Source organism: Colletotrichum lupini, chromosome 5, assembly GCF_023278565.1.
Source record: "Colletotrichum lupini chromosome 5, complete sequence".
NCBI lineage: Eukaryota > Fungi > Ascomycota > Sordariomycetes > Glomerellales > Glomerellaceae > Colletotrichum > Colletotrichum lupini.
In genome coordinates, this window is record NC_064678.1 from 1059247 (window position 1) to 1084878 (window position 25632).

A 25632-nucleotide genomic window follows, 5' to 3' on the forward strand; every position below is an offset into this window, starting at 1 on the left:
GCAGTTGTTCACAACTGCCCGGCTAGCTCAATCGGTAGAGCGTGAGACTCTTAATCTCAAGGTTGTGGGTTCGACCCGTAAGCTTCAATCCACGATCATCAGTATCAGCACAATAACTGACCATTACCAGCCACGTCGGGCTCAATTCCCGTCAGCGATTGACATTATCTTTTTGCCCTTCGATCAGTGATCCAAGCAGTCAAAGACTCGTGCCCCGGGTACCCTTTTGGTTGCAAACTTTAGAATCTTGAATATCGCTCTGCTGCTAGTGAAATTGACTGCTCGTCTCGCCTAGATTATGAGTCTTATTTAAAACATGTCGGCCCCCTTTATGTTCAAAGCCAGTCCCCGAGTTCAAACCTTCGTACGCTTTCGCACCTCAACCTCGGCCCCGAAATTCGGTTGCACGATCATTTTGTTGATTTGGTTCGGTGGTCTCTCCATCGTCTTACCGGCACTTCCCTTCAGATGGATGTCATAGTTCATTAACAACTCAATGAATATGCACTTGATCACATAGACAGCGAAGAAGCGTCCCGGACATGCGTGCGGGCCATGCCCAAAGTTGAACGCATCTGGTCCAGTTGTCGCAGCTTGGTGCTTCATCTCACGACCTGGTTGATCTCGTAGGCGTGCGAAACGGAAACCGTCGAACTCGCTTGGTGGTGCATTGCCAGTCTCGGCATTATACTCTGGGCTGAAGGTCTTTGTTGTGGTAGAATTACTAGGAGTTTGTGAGCCTCGCTCTGATTTTGAGTTTCACCTGGGCTCTGGCATCGAAGCCTCATGGCGTGTACGACTTACTATACAGCCCATAATGGAAAGGAGATGGCGGTTCCAGCTGGCAACTTCATGCCATTGGAAAAGGTTTGGTCTTTGCGAAGCCTTCTGGATGTGCCGGCTTTTCCCTTAGGTGAGTTTTGGACTCAAGTTGATACTAGAATAGGAGTAACTTACCAAAGCTCAATGGACTGGTGCGCTGACTTTCCTTGATGAAGCTATCGAGCTTCTTCAACTTGCCCATAGAAGACTTTGAAAGAAACACTTGCCCATTTTCGTCTTTCTCTACACCATCTTCTTTGATGACTTCTTCGATCTCCTCACGCAGAGGCTCGATGTACTCGGGGCGGCCAAGCAAGTCGTGAAGAGCCTGAGAAACGTTAACTCGAACTTTGGACCATCCAGCATGTAATCTAGATTCATACTAATGTGGTTGTGCCGGAAGTTGTGTGAATGGCAGCAAACGAAAGCAACATCTGGTTGGTCCCCATTGTCTCTGGAGTCTTCTCCTCGGCAGTTAGATACTTCATCATCCACGATACGAAAGCTCCAGGAGCACCTGGTTTCGCCGGCTTTTCGTCAGGCAAGCTCTCACTTCGGAGAACTTCCTTGACTAAAGGTCGCATCTGCTCGTTTGCTTTTTGAAGCGCTCGGCGCGTATGGCGCACCTCAGGAATAAACGGGAGGACAAGAGGCCTGATCCACGGGTTCCATCGGAGGGCAGCCATACGACTTTTGCCCACATCTGTAGCGAAGGTAATCGAAGCCCTAATCCAGTCCTCCTCGCGACTCAAGGGCATGCCAACGAAGACCCGGCCAGTCATCAACCCGATCATGCGGAGAACTAGATGGTAGCTATTGAGAGTCTTCCACTCTGCCGAATTTACAATTAGCTGACTCAAGCCGAATTTAGCTTCCTCCTGAATTGGCCGGAGAACACCAGACATATTCCTTGTCAAGTCGATTCGTACGGCCTCGATTACTTCCCATCGACTCTCGCCGACGTGAGTGTAGCGGCCGAGGAAGATGTCGTAAATCTCAGCAGCGAAGGACATCTCAGAGTCTGGTGCTTGGATAACCTCTTGGTATAGGTTCATTGGAAGCATGACCCTTGGGGGGTCGCTTGGAACCACGAACGCCGTGTCTGGATACTGTCATTCGGGTCTCGGTTAGTTGACGATTCAGTAGGAAGTACAGGAAGCCCGGCAAAATCACCTTTTGATAGCCATCCATAATAGCGGAAGACAGGCTCCGTTCATTAGGAGATCCAACGAGTGGAAGCCCGTAATTCGGCTTCATCTTCTTACGCAGTCGATCCACTGCGATGATTACAGCCGCGAGAGCGACTGGCGCCCACAGTAGCCACAACATATTATCGATGCTTCAAAGAGAACACACTGATGATGGACTTCGACGAGATCGATAAACGTCTCAAGTTTGTCTTGCGGGGCAGTCGGATCTTTGTACGCTGTACGACCCCAGCTGAACCCTGAACGTCGCAATCTGTCACACAGTTCGAACGGACTACGGATTCCACGAACGCATTCTCCGCGTTCCCCACGTGTCTCTGGGGCCCTTCAGTCCTATCGTTTTCGCAAACCTTAGCGGTGACGTGCAATCAGGGAGTAAAAATTCGCCGACGGAGGCGGAGGAAAGCTTACTGAGGGACCCTGCTACGCAGCCGCCTAGGATCCTTCGCGTACGAAATGCTGACCGTATTCGGCAGATCGTATCAGCGCTAGAACCACTAGGGTGTCGCGAGGGCGTTAGCAACCTCTTTCTCGCGTATAAGGAAAAAGGAACCATAGTGGCAGTGGAACCACTTCACTGTCAAATCATTTCTTAGATGAAGATAAGCTGCTGAAAAAACGCGTCTTATGTTTCATGGGATTTCCGCGTTAAGCTAGCGGTCAGATGGTTGGCTGCTGGGCTGCATATAACTCGTCGATTTGGCTGGTAGGATGCCCGCTAATATGCTGACACCTGCAAGGATCGTCTTCTAGCTCGCGTGACAATCAACCTGGAGAGAACGAATTGGTCGGCGCCGTTGGAGGATTGAACGGATCATGGGACGCTTGCTGGCAAAACCTTGACATCAATTATCCCTCCGAAGCCATTGACATAAAACGACAATGGAGGCTTTGAAACCATCGCGAGATACAGCTGGGATGACGACCCCCTGGTGACTGACATTCCTTCTACTCCTGATGTTTGATCAAGTGGGATGTCGTACACGTCGTTTCAAGTAGGTACTAGGACTCTATGGATTGTCAGACACTCTACTGTAGGTAAGTACTCTTAGAGGTGAGATACTTATTGTCCCAACATAGGTAAGCGATTTGCAGTGATCCTGGTATACTAATCATCTTTTCATAGAACAAGAAGGGTGTGTATGATCAAGACTGTCGCTTACGGAGAAAAATCTCACCAGCAATGGGTCGTCTCACGGGTGATGACTACTTGTAGGCGAAGAAGGCATAACATGTCAAAGGCATAACATGTTGAGCTCTTATGCCTTCGGTCGTATAATTTCATGCCGCAACTGAAGCACCCGAATGAAACACAGATTGAAGATTATGAGAAGCAATAAAAGGGCGTATAAGGCCCGGTGTTGTTATGCTCTAGTTTCAAAGATTCTTGTTCGGTCTAAAGATCCTGGTTTTGCAAGATGGAGAGAGCTATTAGCAATAGAAACATCTGACAGAGTCCAAGATTCTACACATATAATCGACTCAATTCTGTTCAAATAGTCCCACGAATATGAGTGTTAGCCACTGGCAGAATATTCGCTAGATGGTGTGAGTGAGCCCTTCCATCAACGTTGGAGACCCTGGCGCACTGAGGTAGGTAAGGTGCCATCTGATAAACTGATTAAGACAATTACAAACGAACAGCAGTAACACAATCAGAAGAGCTTCGTGTTTCTTAATAGGTAGACCACGGTATGTAACTGTCCTTAGGCCTTGTGGGTTGACGGTTCACCAGCCCGATATCCCGAATCAAGGAGTGTTAAAAATCACGTGCATAACTCTCCATAGCCAGTAAGTATGCTTTTGAAACAATCAATTTTAGTGCTGTTGAGTTACAGGCTCACAATAGAAAGTCCAAAAGGCCAGTTGTCCAGAGGTGAGCGACCAGGTTGGTGGCTCCGAATTGGGAGTTCGGAAGAGAAGCCGTCGGTTCCAATCAAGGATCTTGGCCTAGCTCGGCAATTCGAGCATCTTGTTATTTTCCGACAAATCAGATCTTAGCCACCTGCCAGGGACGGCAGCCGGAACCCAACGATTGTTCGGCCTGCAATCTATTTCTCACATTTCACCATCGCATAATGCATCGAGTCTGGCGCTTTGCCCTGGATTGTGCGTCGATCCTTTCTCAATTAGGCTACTCGGACGGAGAACTGTGTTAACGGCCCTTTGGTAAATCATAACCGTCGCATTGTAGCGAGGCGCCTTTGGTTCCGTTCTTGACCTGGCGACATTCACTCCGGTATGGGAGAGACACTGCCGTAGCAAACGTGATCACTGGACCAGCTCTCGAGGTATAAGAAGCAGCAAGTTTGCTACACGGAGAAGATATTGCGAATGAGTTGACATCCACGCAAGCAATCCCGCCGGTCGAGTAGCTGCTCATTCAGACAATCGTCAAAATGCATTTCGCTTCACTTCTAACTCTTCTTTCTACCCTAGGAGCAGTATCGGCATCACCTCGCTTTGGTACGAGAGGACATCACTTCCGCCGTGCAGGCACCGGCAACGACACAACAAACCCCTTCGACGGGAAGAAGCTTTACGCCAACCCAGACTGGGCCGATAAGCTTGAACAGACTCATGATGCCTTCGTCGCCAAGGGTGACACTGTAAACGCAGGCAAGGTCCGAACCATCCAAGATATCGGTACATTTGTCTGGATTGCGGACGTTTCTGGTCTAGCAAATATCGACACGGCTATCGAACGAGCCCGTGCCGTTCAGTCTAAGACGGGCGAGCAGCAAATTGTCGGTCTGGTACTCTACGACCTCCCTGACAGAGATTGCAGTGCAGGAGAGAGTGCTGGCGAGTTTAGCAGCGAGAACAACGGGCTTGAGTTGTACAAGGAGACCTTTGTCAAGCCATACGCAGAGAAGCTGGCTGCTGCCAGTGACTTGACCTTTGCCGTTGTTCTCGAGCCGGATTCCTTGGCGAACCTTGTAACGAACTTAGGAATCGAGTTCTGTGCCAAGGCGCAACCGGTGTACGAGGATGGTATTGCGTATGCTATTTCAAGCTTGCAGTATGATCACGTCAATCTCTACATTGATGCTGCTCATGGTGGATGGCTAGGCTGGAACGACAACCTAGAGCCTTGTAAGTCTCGTGATTGACAAAAACTCACTTTCCGACGACATGAGTTACTGACAATGATCATAGCCGCGAAGCTCTTCGCCAAGGTCGTCCAGAAGGCCGGCAATAACACCAAGATCCGCGGTTTCTCGACCAACGTCTCAAACTACAACCCCTTCCACGCCAACCCCCGCGCAAACTACACAGAATGGAGCAACTCGTATGACGAGAACAACTACGCGCTATCCCTTTCTCCCTACCTGGAGGCTGAAGGTCTGCCATCCCGGTTTATCATCGACCAAGGCCGTGTCTCCAACAGCAGAGCCGAGTGGGGTGAATGGTGCAATGTCCATCCAGCCGGGTTCGGTATGCAGCCCGGCACGCCGGTGAACAACACCCATATTGACTCCATCGTGTGGGTGAAGCCAGGTGGCGAGAGCGACGGACGCTGTGGTCTTGAGGGTGCACCTAGGGCTGGTGCTTGGTTCGATGAGTATGTACAGATGCTGGTCGAGAATGCTGACCCTTCTATCCTTCCGAGTGACGCTTAAGGAACAGTGTCCGTCTCATTTCCGATGACAACTTCGCAGTTGTGAACCGTCACCATGGGATTCCCTTCATGTTCATAGTCCATCATTAGAAGTATATAAGGCACATATTAAACCAGAAATCATGGCTCACTAAAGAGCAAAGTTGCGAACATACACCCACAGTCGAAGTTAAGATTGGATTTTAGGGACTATTGAGGTCACTTATCACACATGACTTCACGTACCAACTCGTAAGAAGGCTTGGAATTGGAGAAGTCACCAGAGTTTCTTCCACCGTACCTTGACATCGCGATCCGGAGGTACAGCAGCTGTACCAAAGTACCGCTCATCATCCACAGGGGGTCGATCAGACTTGGACCCGTCCAAATTTGTCCACTCAACAAACTCCATGTCGAACTTTGTGACAAGGATGGCGATTGTGAGAAGAATCTCTTGTTTGGCAAAGAACCGCCCCGGACACATGGATGGTCCACCACCTATGCATGATGTTGGTTTACTCTGTCATTGTGGTGACATGCCCCTCGTCATTGAAACTCAGGAAAGTCCACTTACCAAACGGGATGAACTCATTGGTCTTTCCCGCCAATACAAACTGCTTTTCGGTGGTAAGTCGATCAGTACCTTCTTCTACTTTCTTCACATGCTTTAGATGTCTTTCTGCCCAAAACTCAGAAGCAGAATGTCCTTCCTGGCTCCATATCTGCTCGTCCAAGTGCACAAAATGCGTCGGGGCCTGAATTATTGAGCCTTTCTCTAAGCGGAAGCCGTGGAGCGTGGTCGTCTCGACGACTTCTCTGGAGAGCGCAATGGAGACATGAAGACGCATGCACTCCGTATAAATAGACTGCATCAGCGGCATTGAGATGAGCTTGGATACGTTAAAGGACCGCTTCCCGGTAACGGGATCCACATTAAGGGTCTCAAGGGCCTCGCTGCGAACTGCTTGGAACAGCTTCTGATCTCGCAAGAGCTCAATCATCGCCCAGGTGGTGATTGGTATTGTGTTCGCGTTTATTCTGACAGATTAGCATCAGTGCACCTTGTCAACACGAAGCTTTCGGACGTACCCAAAGATCGCAATCATGTAGAAACCGGCTTGAGTCTCCGGAGCCATATCTGTGTCGTGAAGCCATTTGGTCATCTTGCGAACGTAGCTTGATCCGAACGTGGGCTCCCAGATGGAATCAATCCACCGCAGAACCGTCCCAATCAAATTCTGCAAAGGCCTTTCTCAGATACTCCTGCGTCATGCCGTTCAACTTATCGCGTTCATTTACCGGACCGCTGTTGATCCACTTTGGTAGCCCATACACAACCTGAAAAGCGATGCTATCGAAACGCCAGAACTGCTCGACGTAGTCCGGAAACATCTCCAATAACTCGGTGCCGCAGAATGACCTGATGGCGCTCGCACACATTTCCCTCTTCAAGAATTCCAAAAGACGAACAGTCGCCCACTGGCCCACAGGCTGCTTTTCCAAAGCCTCGTTAAAGAAGTTTGTGTAAGTCTCTGCCAAATGAGCGGTGGGCTCTGCGCGTGATAGATGTTCAACGGTAATGTGATGCAAAGTGTACCAATATCGCTCCTCTTGCGGTGTGTTTTCGTAGCCGGGTGCAGGTACTCTTTGCCGCCCCGAGAGGTCGTTTGCGAACTTGTCGACATCTTTTTGGGCGGATCCTTGCAGGTTTCTCATGACCAGTAGGATGAACTTATTCGAGCTGATGCTGGTAGATGATCGAAACATGGCTTGCACACTTTCTCCCCCCTGTACAAAGTATACGCGCATTGGTCCTAGGTAGAATTTGACGATGTTGCTGTGATTCATGGAACGGCTTACAAGCAACAAGTCAGCGACGCCTCAGCATACGGCACGACCTGCCATTTCATCTTGACGAACCTTGCACGCTCCATCAGTCTTCTGATATTCGTCATGTATTGATAGGTATTGCTGATGAAAGGCACGACCTCGGGAAGTGACGGTGGCTCATCTTGACTTGGCCGGCGGAGGCAAACCAGCAGTATTACGGGTATTAACAGTGCGATGGCAGCCGTTATAGGATGATGAGATGTCCACTCAAATATACTCAATACTTTTGAAGGCATTACGAGCATGAAGAGCGTTGATTTGACTAATGGGCAGGTGTTGAGGTCGTACGTTGTGGAACGCAAACATCACGCCTCTTCTTCACGCCACCGACAGGTGCGGGGTCTATGACCATGAGATGAACCTGAGGGATTCAGCCACCAACAAAGCACCCCGGCGCTTACGTGTAGTGTACCGCATCACATGATTGAGCTCAATTTTGTTATTGCGCTAATTAAACTGTAGGGAGATAACAATGCGAATCCTACCATAGGCATGCAGTTCGCCGGTGGGATCTCGTCTTCATGCGTCAAGTATTGGTGAAAATTATTCTGACGTGAAACCCAAAATTCGCGACGGTGTCTTTCCAATTTGGTCAGGTCCCTCCAATTTGGCTCCGCTCACTGAGTATCTCCCTCGGTGTTCAATTGCAGACTTCCCATTGAGGCCATGACATCAGATATGTCGGAAGCCTCGCTCCATTTCCCATGCAGAGTCATGCTGACGGATGACGTGATGGAATCGTGGTTCCTGAATGTCGGCCTCACCTTTTTCTCCACGAGATTGAAGGCATCTTTGCGAATCCTCAAAAGCAACCTATCGACCATAACTTGTCGCTTCTCTTCGCCTCCGTGACCTTCGGATTGGAGTACATCAGGAACGCGCCAGCTGATATAAAGGTTCTTGTGACTGCTTCGATGCCCGACGCCAGACCGGTGCTCCTCGAAGTAGTACTCGCAGAGCCGGCAGGTTGGCTTGCTGCTGCCAATGTACATCCAATTATTGAAGAACCTGTCAGGGGAAACGCCTCCCGCTGTTTTCTCGAGGTGATTAAGCAGCAAAATCTCCGAGTGGACAATTGGATGAAAGTTGTCTTTTTGGTATTCTGTTTGAATTCTTTGGTCCAAGTGCATGATTTGCAGGTCTTGAACGAATTCCCTAAACTTTTCGATGATGTCTTCTTTGCGGGTCATGCGACCGACAATGCCTTCGGCGGTCATACTTTTGTTCCGTCCTGGTCGCGAGAGCGGGTGACTGGATGGGTGAATCAAGATCTCGAAGTTTCGAAATATCTCAGGCCAGTTGTCTTTCGCAAGAAGGAAGAACTCGATGTCCTTACAATATGCCAGAAGACGATTAACCATATGCCGTATCTCAGGCCAGTAAGAAGAGGAGTTGCTTGTGACTCCATTCAAACGAACTCCTGTCGCTTGTTGGTCGATGTATACCCAGACCTCGGAGGCTTTCAAGTTTATCAGGTTGTGTAGAAGAACGTTGCATTTGTGAAGGTCTGTGGCATCATCTGATTAGGTCAATCACTCCTGGATAAATGTAGTTTCGTTGATAATCAACGGTATTCAACTCACAATGAGATTGAGTGGCCATCCTGTCGTCGTGAAATTCAAGCAGTCCGAGAGTGCTTGTTAGGGATTCAATGACTGATTCAACTATCAACGTGCTATAAGTCATTTATACTTTCAAATCAGTCGTCGAACGTTCAACAGCTTGGCCTACCATTTCGAGCATCATCGATGCAGCGTTGTATCTCTTTCTTAAGTCTGACGATGTAGGAGTTGATTCTGGGTCTGTTGAACCAGAGTACTGCGTTTAGCAAGTCCTTACGCAGCTCTGAGGTCCTTTCTGACGTTGATGCTCTGTTCAATCGCTCAAGTAGATATTGGATGTATGCCCTGACGTTCTTGAGATCATCTGCAATTCGCTGATTCGATGCAAGATGATACTCAACATTTGTTGCCTCGGAACCGTGAAGCAACATGATTGAGGTAACGGTACCGCCCCCGTTGCCCGGGGTACTGTCGCAAACATGAGCTAGCTTGTATATGAAGGCCTGGAAGATTCTCTTCACATCTCCGCGATAGTTGAGATCATCTGGGTCGACGAATTCGGCCAGGTTTGTCATCTCATCGTTCATTGCCTTCAGAAGAACCAGGGGCTCATAAAACTTGTTGATGACTCGAGACTTCATCGAGATAAGTCCAGCTGTAGCAGTAGTCAGCGGCGATGAGATAGACAGCTGTATGTAGCTTCAGGAAGCACATGATACGAACGTGGTGAGGTCGCAACTGGAACCATGTTGATGTGGTGATTTGAAAATTGCACCTTGAATGGCGACTGCTACATAGGGAAATCAAAGGCGCCGACGTCCTTCAGCATTGTGCTGTTGCTCCCACTAGATTCGCAAGATATACAGCTTCAAAAACGTCTGCGCAACATCACGAGACAAGTAAATGACCGTGACGACATGTAATTACGTTATCCCATCGACTGCTACAAGGCGACAGTACAATGGTCTCCAGCTTTTCTCTAAATTTTCTGAGATATGAATTTTTTAATTTGCGGATATAGTGGAAATAAATCGGAATAACGCCTGATTAGTTCTTCCCCCGCACTCGGATATACTGTCACCTTGTAGCAGTCGATGGGATAATTTGACCAAACTTATGGAAGTAGTCATCCTTAGTCGCTTTACTTCGTGCATCAGCTGCAGGAGGCCAGCCCACCATCCCGTGAAGGATTAGCTCGTCCCAACGGATTTAAGCTCAGGCTTTGTACCAGGACTTACACCCTGGACCAGGAACAGGCTTATACACTTCTTCGTCTCATTGGAGAGTTTTTCCGCGAAGCCCGAAGTTGGGCTGACATCGATAAGGTCTGAAGCAGCGATAGGCCTGAACAGCTCGAGAGCAGTGAACGTCAATTTGGTTGGGGATTCGAAATCCAGCCTACCGAAACGACTACACCCGCCCGCCGCTTCCATCTTTTTGTGAACACATGATGTGAAGGTACATATAAGTTGTCGGTTCGGACTGTCGTCAGCTAGCTTTTGATTTGTTAATCGCATTTTCCCCGTCCGGATCGCAATCGGAACCGGCGATTCCTTCGCTCGCTCAGAAAGTAACCCTTGAAAGCCTCAGACCATGAGCTCCCCGACACCTCCCGAGCCGTTTGAGGAGTCGGAGAGCCCTAGTACTGTACTCACCGAGCTTTTAGGCAATGAGGACTTGTCCACGTGGGATCCGCTAGGCTGGCCTCCGGTCGATCTGCTGATTGAGACAGATCAGATTTCAGCCCTTGTTGATACAGCCCTTCAAGACATCAACCCCAATTTGCTCGATTGTTTTGAGATCAATCACTTGTTTCAACCTACGCACTACCCAAATTACGATGAGGATGAAGCCCATATCAACCATGCCGGGGATAGGGTCCAGATATCGGCTATGGAGACCGAGTCATCCTATAGCACTCAGCAACATTTCATGGTAGAGATTTCTGCTTCTACTGAAGACCCATCCGACATCTCCAATACCGACGCGAGTATCTGGGATGCTCTCCATGGACCTACTCCGATGGCTTAGTTGTCGGAATTTACACATGTTTCTGGCCTTCGCTCGTCAAGTCATGAGCCGGCTGAATTCTGTCAAGGTACCTTCGGGGAGCAATCAAGCCTGTTGTTTGTTGTTGATGGTACTGAACCCCTCCTGCTGTATTTGGGCGGGACTGAATTGACGGCTTCGTAGTATCCCACCCAGGACGTGTCTTCTGTCTCAAGCACCAAAAGTGGTATGAGGCGGGTGAAAAGTTTCGGTAGGTTTGACCCTCTGCATGCCTTGCCAAGCCCACAAGACATCTGAACTTCCGTCAGGCGACATGAAAAACGACACCGACGACGGGTCAAATGCGGTTGCGAAAAGTGCTCCATGACATTTGCAACATCCAAGGAGCGGAACGAGCACTCTTATCGCTATCACAAGAAGTGGTCTAAAGAGAATAACATACCTGATCCGAGGCGACGTTGCCAAGTATGCCGAACAAAATTGTCAAAGGCGTCCTACATCAAGAGACATTTAAAACGATCTCCCGGCTGCAATGCAATCCTCGGAGGATTGCCCACCAAGGATCAAACTCTCATGCTGTCTGACTCCGAAAACGATTGATGGGTATTGATATGGAGTTTCCCTTATGGAGCTTGGACCTTCGACAAGCTGGAAAACGTATATCCATGTAGGGGTTTGTGTCATTCGCTTTGAAGACCACCTTGGGCCCTGGATAGGTCTGAAATTACTCAGTTCGGTTGGTCTGAGTTCCGTGCCGGATCCGAAGGCTCGGTCTCGCTAAGGTACGGACTTGAAGATTTGCATAAGTAGGTAACGCAGAAGGACCAGCAGCTCATCGTTCGCTGGGAACCAGGCAAAACAGGACAAGACTGAATAGAGGAATGATAAACACGATTGTTTCAAATAGCATGGGAGAATTCCGAGTCTTAAATCTCCAATCTGCGCGGTTGTCTTTTTGTCGAGTCAACTAAAGTAGGAAATGGCTCATTCCACAACGCCGTGACCTCGGTACCGTAGAGAGGAAAGACCACAAATGGGGACCCTCGGATCCCACGGCATGCAAGATTACTTAACAATCCTAGGGACAGTATCCGCACACCGGTATTTCGAGCCCACTATTCACCGTTGCTCCTTGCCGGCGACGACTCAGATGCAGCGGCAACACGAAACCGAATGTAGTCAGGCTGGGACCTTGTTCTCTCATACACATTTGACCGCTACTACGTCCGGACACAAGACATAACTGATCACGAAAGTTCCAATGGTCAAGAAGAATGAGCGAAAGCTTTCGGACCCGTCCGCATCGTCACCCTATCAACCTAAATGAGTGGTAAGTTGGAAAGTCTGTATCACCTGAGTTCTGGTATTGAGTGCATGTATAATCTGTAGCATCAACTATCAAACCATGACTCAATCTAGGCTTGAAGTTCATAGTCACGACTAGCTATCTCATCGCGGGAGGCATACGTCGACTGCTAAGCCTCAACGGATCTTCAACAACGAGCGGGATGCAGCATACTAAGTCGACCCACCCCCTTTTGGCCACCCCCCCCTTTTAGCCACCCTATCAAAACATAGTATCAAAACATCGCTACTAACTACACTTAATTAATTAACTATCTTCTACTATTATAATAATATAGTTATTATTCTCCCTAAGTAATTCGACCCCTACGAGTCGACTAGGACTAACTAAATAGTTACTAAAGTCTTTTTAAGCTCTTTATATATTTTAAATATTTATAAAATTAGTATTTAGATTTATTAATATACTCTTTTTTTTATAGCTTTAATTAGTTAACTTTAGCTTTTAGAACTCGAATATAGTACTAAGATATTACTAAATAGTAGGCCTACTTGTTAAATACCTTTTTTACCTTTTTAAATAGTAATTATTAAGTATTATAATCTAAACTAAGCTTTATAAATAACTTTAACTAATTATAGAGCTCGCTAGCCTTTTTAAGTATTAACTAATTAATAATAAACGCCGCTAATACTTAATTAATAACTTTTCTAATATTATTAATTACTTACTTAGTATTTATAGTCTTTTTAGTTAGTATAACTAAGTTAAATAGGACTATTAGATTAGTAAATAGTTTAGCTATATTAGGGGGATATAGTCTAATTACTTTTTATTTACTTTATATATTTAACGACGTTAGACTAGCTAAACGAGCTTTTTAATCGTAGTTTAAAAAGTACCGCTTTTTAACGATAGTAGAATTGTTTACTATGTCCTCCTTACTAAGCTCCTTTTTATACTTAGACTTAATAAGTCTAAAAATAGCTATATTTAATAGCTAGAGGATATAAGAAGTATATAGTAATAAGAATAGTAAGTAGACGTTATTTTTATAGTATTCTTATATAAATTTTATTATTATATAACTCTTATAGTTATTTAGAACTAATAATCGAGGCTTATTAAGTATACTAAGCCCCCTAAGGGGGGGGGTCTTAGTTTATAATAAGAATACTATTTTTAACTACTTAAGGGTAGTTTTATTAATTATCTAGCTATTATTTATTATTATAAACTCTTAACTAGTATAAGGGTTAAGTTTAAGTAGAAATTACTACTATTATATTAACTTTTTTTTATATATAATTAATAGTTTAATAACTTAACTATTAATAAAAATATATTCGATTATAAATACTTAAGTATGCGAACTAGGCTCTTTTTTTTATATTATTATAGTCTCTATTTTATTTAAAACTAGGCTATTAAATCCCTTACCCTCTAGGATACTAGTCTTATTTATATTATACTTATTAGCCTATTTAATATTATTAATCTTTAGTATATTAAGTAATCTAAACTATAACTTAATTATATTAATAATAGCCCTATTTAGATACCTCGAATCAATAGTACGACTTCTCTAGACCTTAATTAATAAGTTCCTTTTTAAAAAAGCGTCTATTTATCTCTTCTTAAGAGGATTTATATCTTTTTAGGATTTTAAAACTTACTTAGCGAATTTTATAAGTTATTTATAAATTAGTATAATACTTAAATTATATTAAATACGAACTTACTAAGCTAGCTAGTCTTCTTATTATAAAAAAAGCTTTTAGAGGTTTATAAATACTATTACCCTTATTTAATAGCCTCTTTTATAGTTATAAAGAGTTAACTTTAAAACTCTAAACTTAATCGAGGCCTAATTAACTAAGAGACCTTTTTTAATAGCCTTAAGAGCCTAAATAACTTTATTTTTAGTATATAAGACTATTATATATTAATAAATAAGTATATAAAAAAGAATTATATTTAGACGATTTTTATAATTATTATAGTAGTTTAAAAATCGTAGGTAGGGTTTTAATGCGGTGGCTGGGATAGAGAAATGGGGTGGCCAAAAGGGGGGGGTGGCCAAAAGGGGGTGGGTCGACTTAGTACGCGTATTGAAGGTACTGTGCTTGAATTGGCAATTAAAGTGAAAAGACTCATTGCAGAAAATATCCACATGCAGAGCTATGAATGGCAACTTTTCAGAATAAGGTTTGTCGATCGTGGAACAGCTTCTAGAGGAAAACATGAGGACTGACTCGATCCATCACCTGATGCTATTTCAGGAATGGCGATCGCTTACTGCTCTTTCCTCAATTGAAGAAGCAATCATAGTTGGACTATAAATCTCCAAGCTGGCAAGACTTTCAATTTATAGTCACACGGCACGACATCACAACCTTCACGTCCTTTACTCCTTGATTGTCATTTCCGACGTCTGCTCTAAGGTAGGTTTCCAACTTGAAGCAAAGCTGACGGAGAACTTGACCAACTTATCCTTGTCATAGAAAAGGAAGACCCTGTCTATACACTTGTCGAAATATTGCCTCCGAACCGCAGCCATGAAGTTCGCCACCATCGTCGCCGCAATCACCTTGGTTACCTCGGGCGTCCTTGCCACCCCTTCTGAGAAGAACAACCTCATGCGTCGCGACTGCTACGACTGCCACTACAAGTCTTTCGACGCCGGCCGCTGTGATGGAAGTTGCAGCAGCTCGGAACCCGAGGGTAGCGGACAGGTCTGCCGGAAGTGCATCAGTGGATGCCCTGCTACGACCGACGCCGATCGCGGAGACACGCCCGCCGTGAGCTGCTAGAAATGGTCAAGATGATTATTTCATGGTCTTGAGCACGAAGCGACAGGAACATAAGGCTGAGGAGATCCGAAGAATCGTCTAAGAGTAAGACCAGCGGCAGAAAGTGTCGAAATTGTAGTATTCAATCAATCCACTGAGTACCAGTAATTAGTTGGATTCACAATGAACGAGGGATTATTTGATTACAACCCTATCTGGGACAAATCTGCGATGTTAATGCCGTGGGGCAAATCATCTACCTACTTTAAGTGCAACGCTGGGCTGACATCTTCGTACGCCTTGACGATCAAAGCGACATCTGTCCCTGATACAGTTCCCAAATCCGATAGCAGACTGATTTTAAGCGATGCTCAGCTGTAACAAAACTTATTAGTACGAGACCTACGATACATTGAGACATGATAGATCAGCATGGCCGGCGGTCGTGAAGACATGACCCATTACTGAGTCGAGGTTACAGTTCCTCATATTTACGGCTTGCTAGGTGACAAAATTTCGATACTAGACAAATGTGTTTGCTTATGAGAGTACTTCAAAAGATTGAGGGAACGTAAAGCGACATGTTAGCGTCAAGACCCCCTCCTCGGCTCAGGATTCAAGCAGATGAAAATGAGCCTTGCGCAAACGATGTCATCCTGTGCTCGTTAAGTTCCAGCCCATCAGACAAAAAGCTTCCCGACAAGGAAATCTCCATGGCACCTGGAAACCACACGCGGAAATACTCGCTCCCGACTGGACTCGTCGCCATCACCTTGAATACAAGCCCGCTGTTGCGCGCATGTATGTCCTTCACTAGCATTCCTAGCCATTGCATGACCAGATACATTCCCCGGATGTGCAACTCACTCTGCAGAAAGTTCACACCATCAATCATACAAAAAATAACTCCGGATCCCAATTGGTTTACGATATTCTCGAATACGCCCCATAGGATTTCCAGATCATGACTTCGAATGGTTTGCAAGTCTGCCTCTGCTAGAAACCCCAACTCAATTTGATCCGATGAAGAAAGAACAATTTGTGAGATCAATGACCTTAACAAACCAGTGGGACCAGAAAGAGCACCGTCTGGGTCGCAGTGTAGACGGCAGAAGAATGCCAGAGGGCGAGCACAATTGATGCGGGAAAGTGTCCGAGCCAGTATGGAACACATGTAGCTCAAGGGCGAGACAACATCGGTATGTAATGCGTCAAAATCCATGCCACAAACGGTCAAGACTTGAGAGTTCATAGATTTGAACCAATCTTGAAATCTGAAGTCCTGCGTGATGGAGGTAATACGGCCTTGCTTTTGTGCGTTCAGCGATTTGCCCATGAAGGACACGAACTCCGAGTCTCGCTGTATAGCAAAGGCAGCATGTGCCTCGGCAGTCGCCAATAACCCGAATCCAAGCGCCGAAAGTAATTGTGATATCGTGACTTTGGGGATCGATAGGTGGTAGTGGTGTGTGATCTGGTGAACCTGCTGTTGACGTTGGAAATTGAGTTCTGCCCGCAAGGATTCGATCTCTTTCATCCACCCTGTTGACGTACGTCAGTTCCTAGCAATCCGACGCTGTGAAATGCGGGCCATACACTTAGACTCCTGCGCCCTGTCATGAAGGAAATTCTCGATTGATTTCAATGCCTCAAAGGACTTTTGCGCCTCTGCTTCTTGTCGTTTAGCTTCTTCGGCCCTCCTCTTCGACTCATCTCCCTGCAATTGATGAAATTTGTCAAAGGAATTGCCAAGTGTAGTTATGTCCTCGGCAACACCGTCAAACTTAAGATGAAAGGATTCTCTGACTGCATCGTCAAATTGTGTCGAAGCTTCCTCAATGCTGGTGGTAATCTTTTCTCGGAGTTCAGAACCGTAGTCGTCACCGGCGAAGATCGACTTGAGCCATGCCCTGAACCCGCCAAAGTCTAAGACAGTCCGTCAGAAGATGATCAGGATAGTAGTACAATAGAATATTATGGTCACTTCGTCAACGTACCCTTCATGAGATCTTCAAGCCATCTGATCATCTCTTCGATCGCCACTAGGACTGCAACATACAGTGTCTCAACTGCACTTTGAAGAAGGGGGGACTTTGCGTAAAGCCGAACGTAGATCTTCGTCGCATCAATTTCTTGCGACAAGGTATCCAAGGCATTCAAAACAATGTCGACAAGCTCGTGATGACGCTTCGCAGCCTTTGTTACATTAGAGGGCTGCGCGGAGATTCATAAGGCATATGACTTGCACTGCATATCAACTTGAGACCACCGCATAGTGTCCCTGAATAGTCTCCGCTTGGCAACAACTCTATCAAAAACTCAATGCGACGTGCAGAGGTCGTAAACAGTCGATTTCTGTAGCCGAATATGTTTCTCTGCTTCTTGTACTTATCGCAACCAGCCTTAGCTTCCACGAGGACATCCTCCCAAGAGGCTGTGTTTCGAAGTATACTTTTTGCAGCCGAGTCAGAGGATCTCAGGAGGTATCCTTCTATATATTGATCAAACTTTGCTTTCCTACCTTCAAGCCTACCCCAGATATACGTCAATTACGATAAGGTAATTCAGATTATAGCATTACTGAACCGTTGGTACTTAGAAACTGATTGACTTACTTTTTTGAAGCTGGAGTAACTTCTCGATCCTTCACAACATCCTCCCACGCCCATGCAGCGTCTACCGAAGATGCATGATGTCTGATCCATAGTCCATACTCCTTAGCGTCCGTCGATGCCATATTAGTGGCGGCCATATGATGTACTCTGCTCCAGCGAGCTGGTTAACAAGCGGCGATATTCAAAAATCAATGAAGTCGATAGAATGTCACTGATCAATTCAGGAAGCGCCTGGCGCGTTGAGGTAATGTTATCTTTATTAACCTCTGGGCCTGCCAGCGTTCGTATAGGTTGTAGCCTGATTCTTCGTTTGTCGGGATGTCCTCATCCACGCATTAGGACCTAGGTGCTTACGCGTTTTCATCAAAGACTGGGCCGTACTGGTAGCAAGGCGGTCGGGTAAGTGCCTGGTTGGCTACATGATGGGGATTGCATTCGAGGAGGGTGCCAGTGGCGTCTCGGTACCACTTCTGATAGGGTTGTCCTATCAGGGTCATTATGCAGGCTTGCTTATCTACATGAAGAATGAGCTGACGCGAACGTATGCACCCAAGGCCAAGTTGGTTCTTCTGTGTAACCTCAAGCAGGCTGAGCTATGTCTATTTGTGGTTCTCACAATACGTACTTCTGTAGCTGCACCTACATTTGAGCTGGTTGAAAATCGAGGATACTTTGCCATCCCCACTTGTTTGTCGTTCATCCAGAGAACCAAGTGTCTCACAAGTTGAGCAAGAGATCCGACACAAAGGCTGCGCAACAATGTCTGCTGTCGGAGAAGACCACGATGGGACTGGTGACACCATGGAGGTTTGTGCTTGCGAAATGTACAAATATTCACGCACTGACTGTTTCTTATGATTATTAGGGCATACGAGAAACAAGGCATATCGAGAGAGAGTCAAGAAGAAGCTCGATCCAAACAAACCAACAGTCGACAGTCGAAAATGTGACAGGCATCAATGTTAATGGCCCCGAACAAGTGGATGCGGAGCTGTTGAGGCCTCGAGTCAAGGAACGCATTGAATCGAGCTTAGGTTCTCTGAAGGCAATGGAAAACCGCCTTCGAAATCTCTCTCGAAAAGTTGAATCAATCGAATCAGGAGATGAGATGGCCTCGATCGAAATGACAATGCAGCAGCATCAAGAAGACTACAGTCGTCTCCAGGTGTCACTTGAAACCCTTCGCCCCAACATTCAGGACGAGAATGCCGACGGCAGAAGATTACAATCACCAGCAACGCGGGGCCGTTCAAGGAGAAGATCAGGGCATCCAGGCTCAGGTTCAATCCGGAGCAGCTCTTCTCAGAGTAGCCGGGGCTCAGTTTCTACGACAGACTCCTATTACCGGAGTGGAATTTGTACCCCAAAGCTCAATTATGGTCCCTGGCTGGAGATTGCAAGCGACTCCCGAGGACATGAGTATTTTGCAATCGACATTCCCTCTAATGAGCCAACAAGGGTTGAACTCCAAGCCACCAAAGATTTTCAGCGTCAACAGCATGATCTGCATCGACAAGCTATTTCTATCGTACCTGATCAGGCTCAGCTCCCTGAGAGGATTCGAGTGAACTCTAATCGTCTGATGAGATTCATTCTATCTGCAGCTGAAGAAGGCATCTCGCGGCCTATCAACTCAAAGCAATCGCTACATATTCTGCGGCCTTTCAAAGTCCTGCTTACACTCGGGGGCAGGCTTCAAAACCTTATCAATATTCTTGAGAGTGCACGCAAACTACAGCAAGACGCATCTGAAGAAGAATATCTTGCACAGCTCAATGATGATAGCCTCGAGACAGTCTTGGACGAACTTGTGGCAGCGGATCCGAGTCATGATCCTCCTACAGACATCCGGGAGTTGACAGCCTATATTCTAGATCTCCGATGTTTGCAAGAATTTATGCAAAAGACACTACAACCCCAGGTCGAACGCATTACCAACATGACTGAGCCTATCAGGTTCTCTGAACTTTGGTACATCTTCCCCGAAGGCTCTTTGATTATCTCAAGAGATCACAGAGTTCTACAGAAGGTCTGGAAGGTCATGGGACGCGGTGGCGGCCGCTGGTCGCGTTCGCGTCCCGGCTTTGAGATTCCCCTGACCAACGACTTTAATCATTTCTTCATCGAATGCTTCTGCCTTGATTTCAACGGAGACCGGTTTGTTCCAGTTTGGCAGTCTTTCACGATTTCTGACTTCGAGGGTGTCCAGGATATCATGAACTTGCTAGTTGTCCCAATCAAAGTGGCCGAGAGAGATCAGTCGCTTTTTGACCGGGGGGCAGTCCAGGCACGTGGCAAAAAGTTCATGGAACTTGCCTCTACTGGAGCCCGGCATCGTCACTTCTCCGGAAGAAGTCTCCATCTCACGCTCAGAGGCCAAAAAGCTCGCTGCAATGGGAAGAGAAGCACCTAAAAGTGCGTTTGAACATGCAGAAAGGATCGACAGTGAAGTCATCGTCGACATGGCAAAAGCCCTCGAGGAAGTTCCGACATGGCTTACTGTCCCAGAACATCGAATGAAGGCGCCAAATACAGCTGGCGAGCTGGCGCCGGTTTTCAATAAACGGGGATCGGCTGCTCTCAGGGATACTGATACAGGCAGTCAGACATTCATCTTCTCGGAACGACGCAAATGGAGACAGTGGGAAACTGTTATATATACACCATCTGGTGATGATCAATTGCTCTTACCCAATAGAGTATTCGCTTTCATCTTACGAAACAGAAAGTGGGGTGAGTGTAAACATGCTCCCAGAGATCATAGGTACGCAATGCTAAACCTGAACATCAAGCATGTCTCCCAATTGTCCATGATATCCGTGGAAACGACCTCCTTCTACCGATTTCAAACCCTCCGGAACCATGGGACGATCTTGAGCTACCTACCGGTCACAAAGAGCTCGTACAATCTCTAATCAGTTCACACTTTTCCCAAGACACTTCACGCAGAATGCACTTGGACCTTGTGAAGGACAAAGGCTAGCTAAACCATGTTTGAGGGGCGAATCTTTCGCTAACATATTTCTTTTCTGTATCTAGGCCGGGGGGTTATCATATTGCTACATGGCGTGCCTGGTGTGGGAAAGACTTCGACAGCCGGTGAGTTGACAGCATGATAAATTGACTGGACATTTGACCGGTACTGAGGTTGATATTTACATCTGGTTTACAGAATGCGTTGCTCAGGCCTACAACCGGCCTCTGCTACCTATTACATGCGGTAATCGCAAACTGTCCCTGAGTATTGAGGCCTTGAAAACTCACAAAACGTAACAGGTGATCTGGGCCTCGAGCCATATGAAGTTGAGTCAAAACTACAAGAGATATTTCGTCTGGCTCACGCTTGGGATTGCGTACTACTTCTCGATGAAGCAGATATATTCCTTGCCCAGAGAACTACCACCGACATGCAACGGAATGCTCTGGTATCCGGTAAGATTTTTGAGCCATTCAAAACATGAACGCAAGACGCGCAATTTCCAGGGAGTTTTACTCGGCTGACTAGGTCGAAGTATTTCTTCGCGTTCTAGAGTACTATGAGGGTATTCTGTTTTTGACCACCAATCGGGTTGGGACATTTGACGAAGCCTTTAAATCTCGTATCCACATGTCGCTCTATTATCCGCCACTCTCAGAGCATCAAACGGCAAGAATTTGGATTAGCCACATCAGGAAGGTGAAGGCGAACGGTGTACAGATTGATGAACAAGAAGTCCGGAAATTTGCGAAGCAAATATGGATCATCCAAGGACTTCCAGAGCGAGGGCCTGTTTGGAACGGGCGTCAGATTCGCAACGCTTTCCAGAGTGCTATTGCACTTGCAGGCTACCACACCCAGACGGGGCAGCAAATTCATCTGACAGTGGAGAACTTCCGTCGCGTCGGAGAGGTTTCGGATCAGTTCAGTCGGTATATCTACAAGACGAAGCTTAGTCAGACGGATGCAGACCTCAACCGCTCTTTTGGAATTCGTCGTGACGAGTTTGGGCGTGACCCGGGCACACGGCCAGCGGCTCCCTGGGTAGACAGTCAAGTTGTTGATCCGTTCTTACCAGCCAACTCTGCTCCCCAGCCGCAGAGACCGAATGTGCAGTTTGGAGGATCGACGCAAGCGGCAGGAATTCAGGCCGTCGCGCAAGACCCTTTTCATCAATCGGCGTACTCGGCCTCTCCTTGGCAAACAACAACGCAGCCCCATCAGCAACAGCATCAGCAACAGTCGCATCAAGGATTCCTACAACAACAGCCTTCGTCTGCGCAGATACAGGTCCCAAGCCAGCAGATGTTCCCTCCGCAGCAAGGGGTTCAGCCTCAAATACATCAACAGTCACAGCCGACGTATCCTCAAACTGGCCTTGTGGCGGGTTCCGTCCCCAACAACTATGAACAGCAAACGCCTCGGCCATTGCCTCAACTGGCGGAGTATGGCACCACCCATCAACCAGCCTCTCATACACAGATGCCCGGCAACCCCAATTTTCAGGGCCCCACAGGTTCATCGCCATGGTAAATGTCTTAATCGCGCCTGATAGACTGGAAGGAGGTGGGCTGAACGTTGGACTCCGTTTGAGGGGGGACGTGTCCAGAAATGCATAGTCCGAGGATCCCGAGTGATTTCATTCATTCGCGGATATTTCAATGCCTCAAGAGCACAAGTTTCTTTAGCATTCACAAGTATCTTTCACCTATACTATACGTATTGAATCATTACATCTTGGCGTCATCCTAGCGCGTGTACCGAGTATTTTGCGGGTGACTTTGCACCATACATACCTCACATACAAGATGATGAAAACACATTCCCGCATCAAATCAAACACATAGGGGCAATCGAAACATACAATCAATCTCAGCACGCGATCATTATCGTTTTGACTAAGGCTAAATAAGATAAGTAATATATACCCAAGATCAGCAAGTAAGTCAAAGCACCCACTTTTGGGCACCCCCCCCTTTTGGGCACCCTAACAAAACATAGTATCTAAATATTAATACTAACTACAATCAATTAATTAACTACCTTCTACTACTATAATAATATAATTAAAATTCTCCTTAGGTAATTCGACCCCTACGAGTCGATTAGGACTAATTAGATAGTTACTAAAGTCCTCCTAAGCTTTTTATACGTTCTAAATATTTACGAACTTAGTATTTAGGTCTAAATATATAGTCTTCTTTTTTTTAGGCCTTATGCGCTTAATCCTGGCCTTAAGAACTCGAACTTAGTACTAAGATATAGCTAATTAGTAGGCCTACTCTCTAAAAGCTTTTTTTACTTTTTAAAATAGTAGTTATTAAGTATTTGTTACGAAGGTAACTTTGTTTACCTTATTATTCGCCTTATTATCAATATTACGTAAGCAAACTATATACCATATTAATCTACGATTTCTGTAGATTATTATAGGTATTGATTATGTAAGCAATACTGCTTATATAAGCTTACGTGAGCAATGGAAAGTACTGGAAGGTAACTGAATAATCTGGAATTTACTCGAGGCGGAATTACGTACTACGATTACGCATTCACTTACGTATACGCTTATTAATTATATCATAATTAATAAGCAATGGAATATTCTAGTAGGAGGTTTTTATGCCTATATATAGGCGTGTATTTGCCTACCTAGACCTTTCGTTAAGCAAGCAACTTCTCATATAGTAATTCAACTATATTACTCTCTTTACTACAAAAACCTCTTTTATATACGCTTATATCCCCTATACTCATATATTCTTGCTTCTATATGAATATTCATTTTTATATTCTTTATAAGAATATCCCGCATTACCTCGTTAAAGCTATACGTGCTAGAGTATTATTATTTAGACTAAGCTTTATAAATAGCTTTAAGTAATCGTAGAGCTCGCTAGCCTTGTTAAAAGTTAACTAGTTAATAATAGAGGTTATTAATACTTAGTTAAGTAGTTTATTAGTATTACTAGTCGTTTACTTAGCTTCTATGCCCTTTTTAGATAGTATAACTTATATAAGTAGGATTATTAAGTTAAGAAGTGGCTTAGTTATATCAAGTAGCTATAGTTTAGTTACTTTTTACTTACTTCGTATATTTAACGACGTTAGACTAGCTAAACGAGTAAGCTAGTAGTAGCTTAAGAAGTACTGCTTTTTAATAATAATAGAATTATTTACTATATCCTCCTTACTAAGCTCCTTTTTATATATAGACTTAATAGGCCTAAAAATAGCTATATTTAATAGCTAGAGGATATAAGAAGCGTATAATAATAAGAATAATAAGTAGACGTTATTTTTATAATACTCTTATATAAATTCTATCGTTATATAACTCCTATACCTATTTAGTACTAATAATCGAGGCTAGTTTAGCTTATTAAGCCCCTTAATAAGGGGGGTCTTAGTTTATAATAAGAATACTTCCTTTAGTTAGTAAAGGGTAGTCTCGTCGGTTATCTAGCTATTATCTATTATTATAAACTTCTAATTATTATAAATAGTAAGTTAAAGAGGGAACTATTACTATTAAACTAACTTTCCTTTATAAATAACTAGTAGTTTAATAGCTCTGCTATTAATAAAAATATACTTAACAATCGTTACCTAGGTACGCGAACTAGGCTTTTTTTTCGCACTACTATGGCCTCTACTATACCTAAGACTAGCCTATTAGCTCCCTTGCCCTCTATTATACTAGTCTTATTTATATTATACTTATTAGCCTATTTAATACCGCTAATTTCTAATATATTAAATAATCTAAACTATTATTTAATTATATTAGTAATAGCTTTCTTAACGTAGCGCGAATTAATTAAACGACTTTTTTAAACCCTTATTAATAAATTCTTTTTAATAAAAGCGTTAATCTATTTCTTATTAAGTGGTTTATTATCCCCCTAGGACCTTAGAACTTGCTTAGTAAATTCCCTAACCTATTTATAGGTTAGTATAATACCTAGGTAATACTATATATAAATCTACTAAGCTAGCTAGTTTTCTTACTATAGAAGAAGCCTCTAAAGCTCTATAAATACCCTCGCCCTCGTCTAGTAGCCTCTTTTTTAACCCTAAAGTATTATCCTAGGAACCCCGAACTTAATCGAGGCCCTTTTAATAGAGAGACCGTTTCTAATAGTATTAAGTACTTATTAGAGCTTATTTTCGGTATATAATACTATTACTTATTAATTAGTAACTGTGCTAAAAAGGAATGCATTTAGACGATTTTTGTAATTGTTATGTTGAATTGAAATAATAGGTAGGGTTTTAATGTGGTGGCTGGGAGGGATTTTTGGGGGTGCCCAAAAGGGGGGGGTGCCCAAAAGTGGGTGCTTTGACTTAGTCCATGGGCGGCAGCGCGAGATTTGCGTACGAAGGTTTTTCCCAGCTGGGAACGCGGTCATCTGCTCAATATTGTTAATGTAGCCAGGCCTTCCACAATATCATTTATCTTATAAAATTCTACAAGAAAGCATACTTGATCAATGGCCTGAAAAGGGCGACTGTGCGAACACTCTTGAAATACGTTCGCGTATGACTGCGCGGCCTGTCGACATAGTATTTTACTAAAGAAATGAACCCTTTGAGAATGTCAAATTCCTCTGGATGATTTGTCACCTAATCTTGCCTTTCACCTCATGCCAAAGCGTTACGGGATATCCCATCTTGGTCCTTGACCTTACCCTGCATGAGTAGCGAGATGGAAGCTGAGGTAAGATACGCGTAAAAAAGGAGAACAGGAAGCAGACCTAAATCAGTAGCTCGCGAAGCGCACTTCCAATCCATTATAAACTGTCTCATGAATCATCACAATGCAAAGATGATCTGCAGCGTGTGATCA

General features: G+C 45.1%; 9 protein-coding genes and 1 non-coding gene across 10 annotated transcripts; 5 read left to right on the forward strand and 5 right to left on the reverse strand.

Annotated features, from left to right (window-relative positions):
* The first annotated feature begins 20 nt into the window (after window positions 1–20).
* On the forward strand, window positions 21–85 carry CLUP02_tRNA157. The gene has a single exon. It is a non-coding gene; the product is annotated as a tRNA-Lys (tRNA).
* Window positions 86–354: 269 nt separating this feature from the next.
* On the reverse strand, window positions 355–2151 carry CLUP02_09740 (uncharacterized protein; the record flags this gene model as incomplete). Its single annotated transcript, XM_049288718.1, has 5 exons — window positions 355–724; window positions 805–901; window positions 958–1150; window positions 1206–1931; window positions 1996–2151. 5 exons carry the CDS (start codon window positions 2149–2151, stop codon window positions 355–357), a joined length of 1542 nt encoding a protein of 513 aa, XP_049145862.1.
* Window positions 2152–3213: 1062 nt separating this feature from the next.
* CLUP02_09741 (endoglucanase-6B) lies at window positions 3214–5653 on the forward strand (the record flags this gene model as incomplete). Its single annotated transcript, XM_049288719.1, has 6 exons — window positions 3214–3242; window positions 3853–3906; window positions 4032–4139; window positions 4225–4321; window positions 4406–5126; window positions 5190–5653. The coding sequence occupies 6 exons, from the start codon at window positions 3214–3216 to the stop codon at window positions 5651–5653; spliced, it is 1473 nt and encodes a 490-aa protein (XP_049145863.1).
* A 255-nt stretch (window positions 5654–5908) lies between these two features.
* Window positions 5909–9831, reverse strand: CLUP02_09742 (uncharacterized protein; the record flags this gene model as incomplete). The annotated part of the gene is made up of 8 exons (XM_049288720.1): window positions 5909–6129; window positions 6206–6669; window positions 6721–6869; window positions 6931–7486; window positions 8143–8980; window positions 9105–9185; window positions 9253–9738; window positions 9807–9831. 8 exons carry the CDS (start codon window positions 9829–9831, stop codon window positions 5909–5911), a joined length of 2820 nt encoding a protein of 939 aa, XP_049145864.1.
* Window positions 9832–10676: 845 nt separating this feature from the next.
* Window positions 10677–11970, forward strand: CLUP02_09743 (uncharacterized protein; the record flags this gene model as incomplete). The annotated part of the gene is made up of 6 exons (XM_049288721.1): window positions 10677–11073; window positions 11182–11223; window positions 11277–11343; window positions 11402–11671; window positions 11742–11864; window positions 11922–11970. The coding sequence occupies 6 exons, from the start codon at window positions 10677–10679 to the stop codon at window positions 11968–11970; spliced, it is 948 nt and encodes a 315-aa protein (XP_049145865.1).
* Window positions 11971–12019: 49 nt separating this feature from the next.
* CLUP02_09744 (uncharacterized protein) lies at window positions 12020–12525 on the reverse strand (the record flags this gene model as incomplete). Its single annotated transcript, XM_049288722.1, has 3 exons — window positions 12020–12135; window positions 12210–12277; window positions 12404–12525. The coding sequence occupies 3 exons, from the start codon at window positions 12523–12525 to the stop codon at window positions 12020–12022; spliced, it is 306 nt and encodes a 101-aa protein (XP_049145866.1).
* A 2249-nt stretch (window positions 12526–14774) lies between these two features.
* Window positions 14775–15212, forward strand: CLUP02_09745 (uncharacterized protein; the record flags this gene model as incomplete). Its single annotated transcript, XM_049288723.1, has 2 exons — window positions 14775–14843; window positions 14904–15212. Coding segments are annotated over 2 exons (378 nt in total), but the record flags the coding sequence as incomplete, so codon positions are not given.
* A 595-nt stretch (window positions 15213–15807) lies between these two features.
* CLUP02_09746 (uncharacterized protein) lies at window positions 15808–17613 on the reverse strand (the record flags this gene model as incomplete). Its single annotated transcript, XM_049288724.1, has 4 exons — window positions 15808–16733; window positions 16788–17117; window positions 17189–17405; window positions 17590–17613. The coding sequence occupies 4 exons, from the start codon at window positions 17611–17613 to the stop codon at window positions 15808–15810; spliced, it is 1497 nt and encodes a 498-aa protein (XP_049145868.1).
* A 189-nt stretch (window positions 17614–17802) lies between these two features.
* CLUP02_09747 (uncharacterized protein) lies at window positions 17803–18303 on the reverse strand (the record flags this gene model as incomplete). The annotated part of the gene is made up of 2 exons (XM_049288725.1): window positions 17803–17953; window positions 18161–18303. 2 exons carry the CDS (start codon window positions 18301–18303, stop codon window positions 17803–17805), a joined length of 294 nt encoding a protein of 97 aa, XP_049145869.1.
* Window positions 18304–18565: 262 nt separating this feature from the next.
* CLUP02_09748 (uncharacterized protein) lies at window positions 18566–22316 on the forward strand (the record flags this gene model as incomplete). Its single annotated transcript, XM_049288726.1, has 8 exons — window positions 18566–18613; window positions 18738–20065; window positions 20109–20539; window positions 20599–20771; window positions 20846–20905; window positions 20979–21026; window positions 21083–21238; window positions 21312–22316. The coding sequence occupies 8 exons, from the start codon at window positions 18566–18568 to the stop codon at window positions 22314–22316; spliced, it is 3249 nt and encodes a 1082-aa protein (XP_049145870.1).
* Between the last annotated feature and the right edge of the window lie 3316 nt (window positions 22317–25632).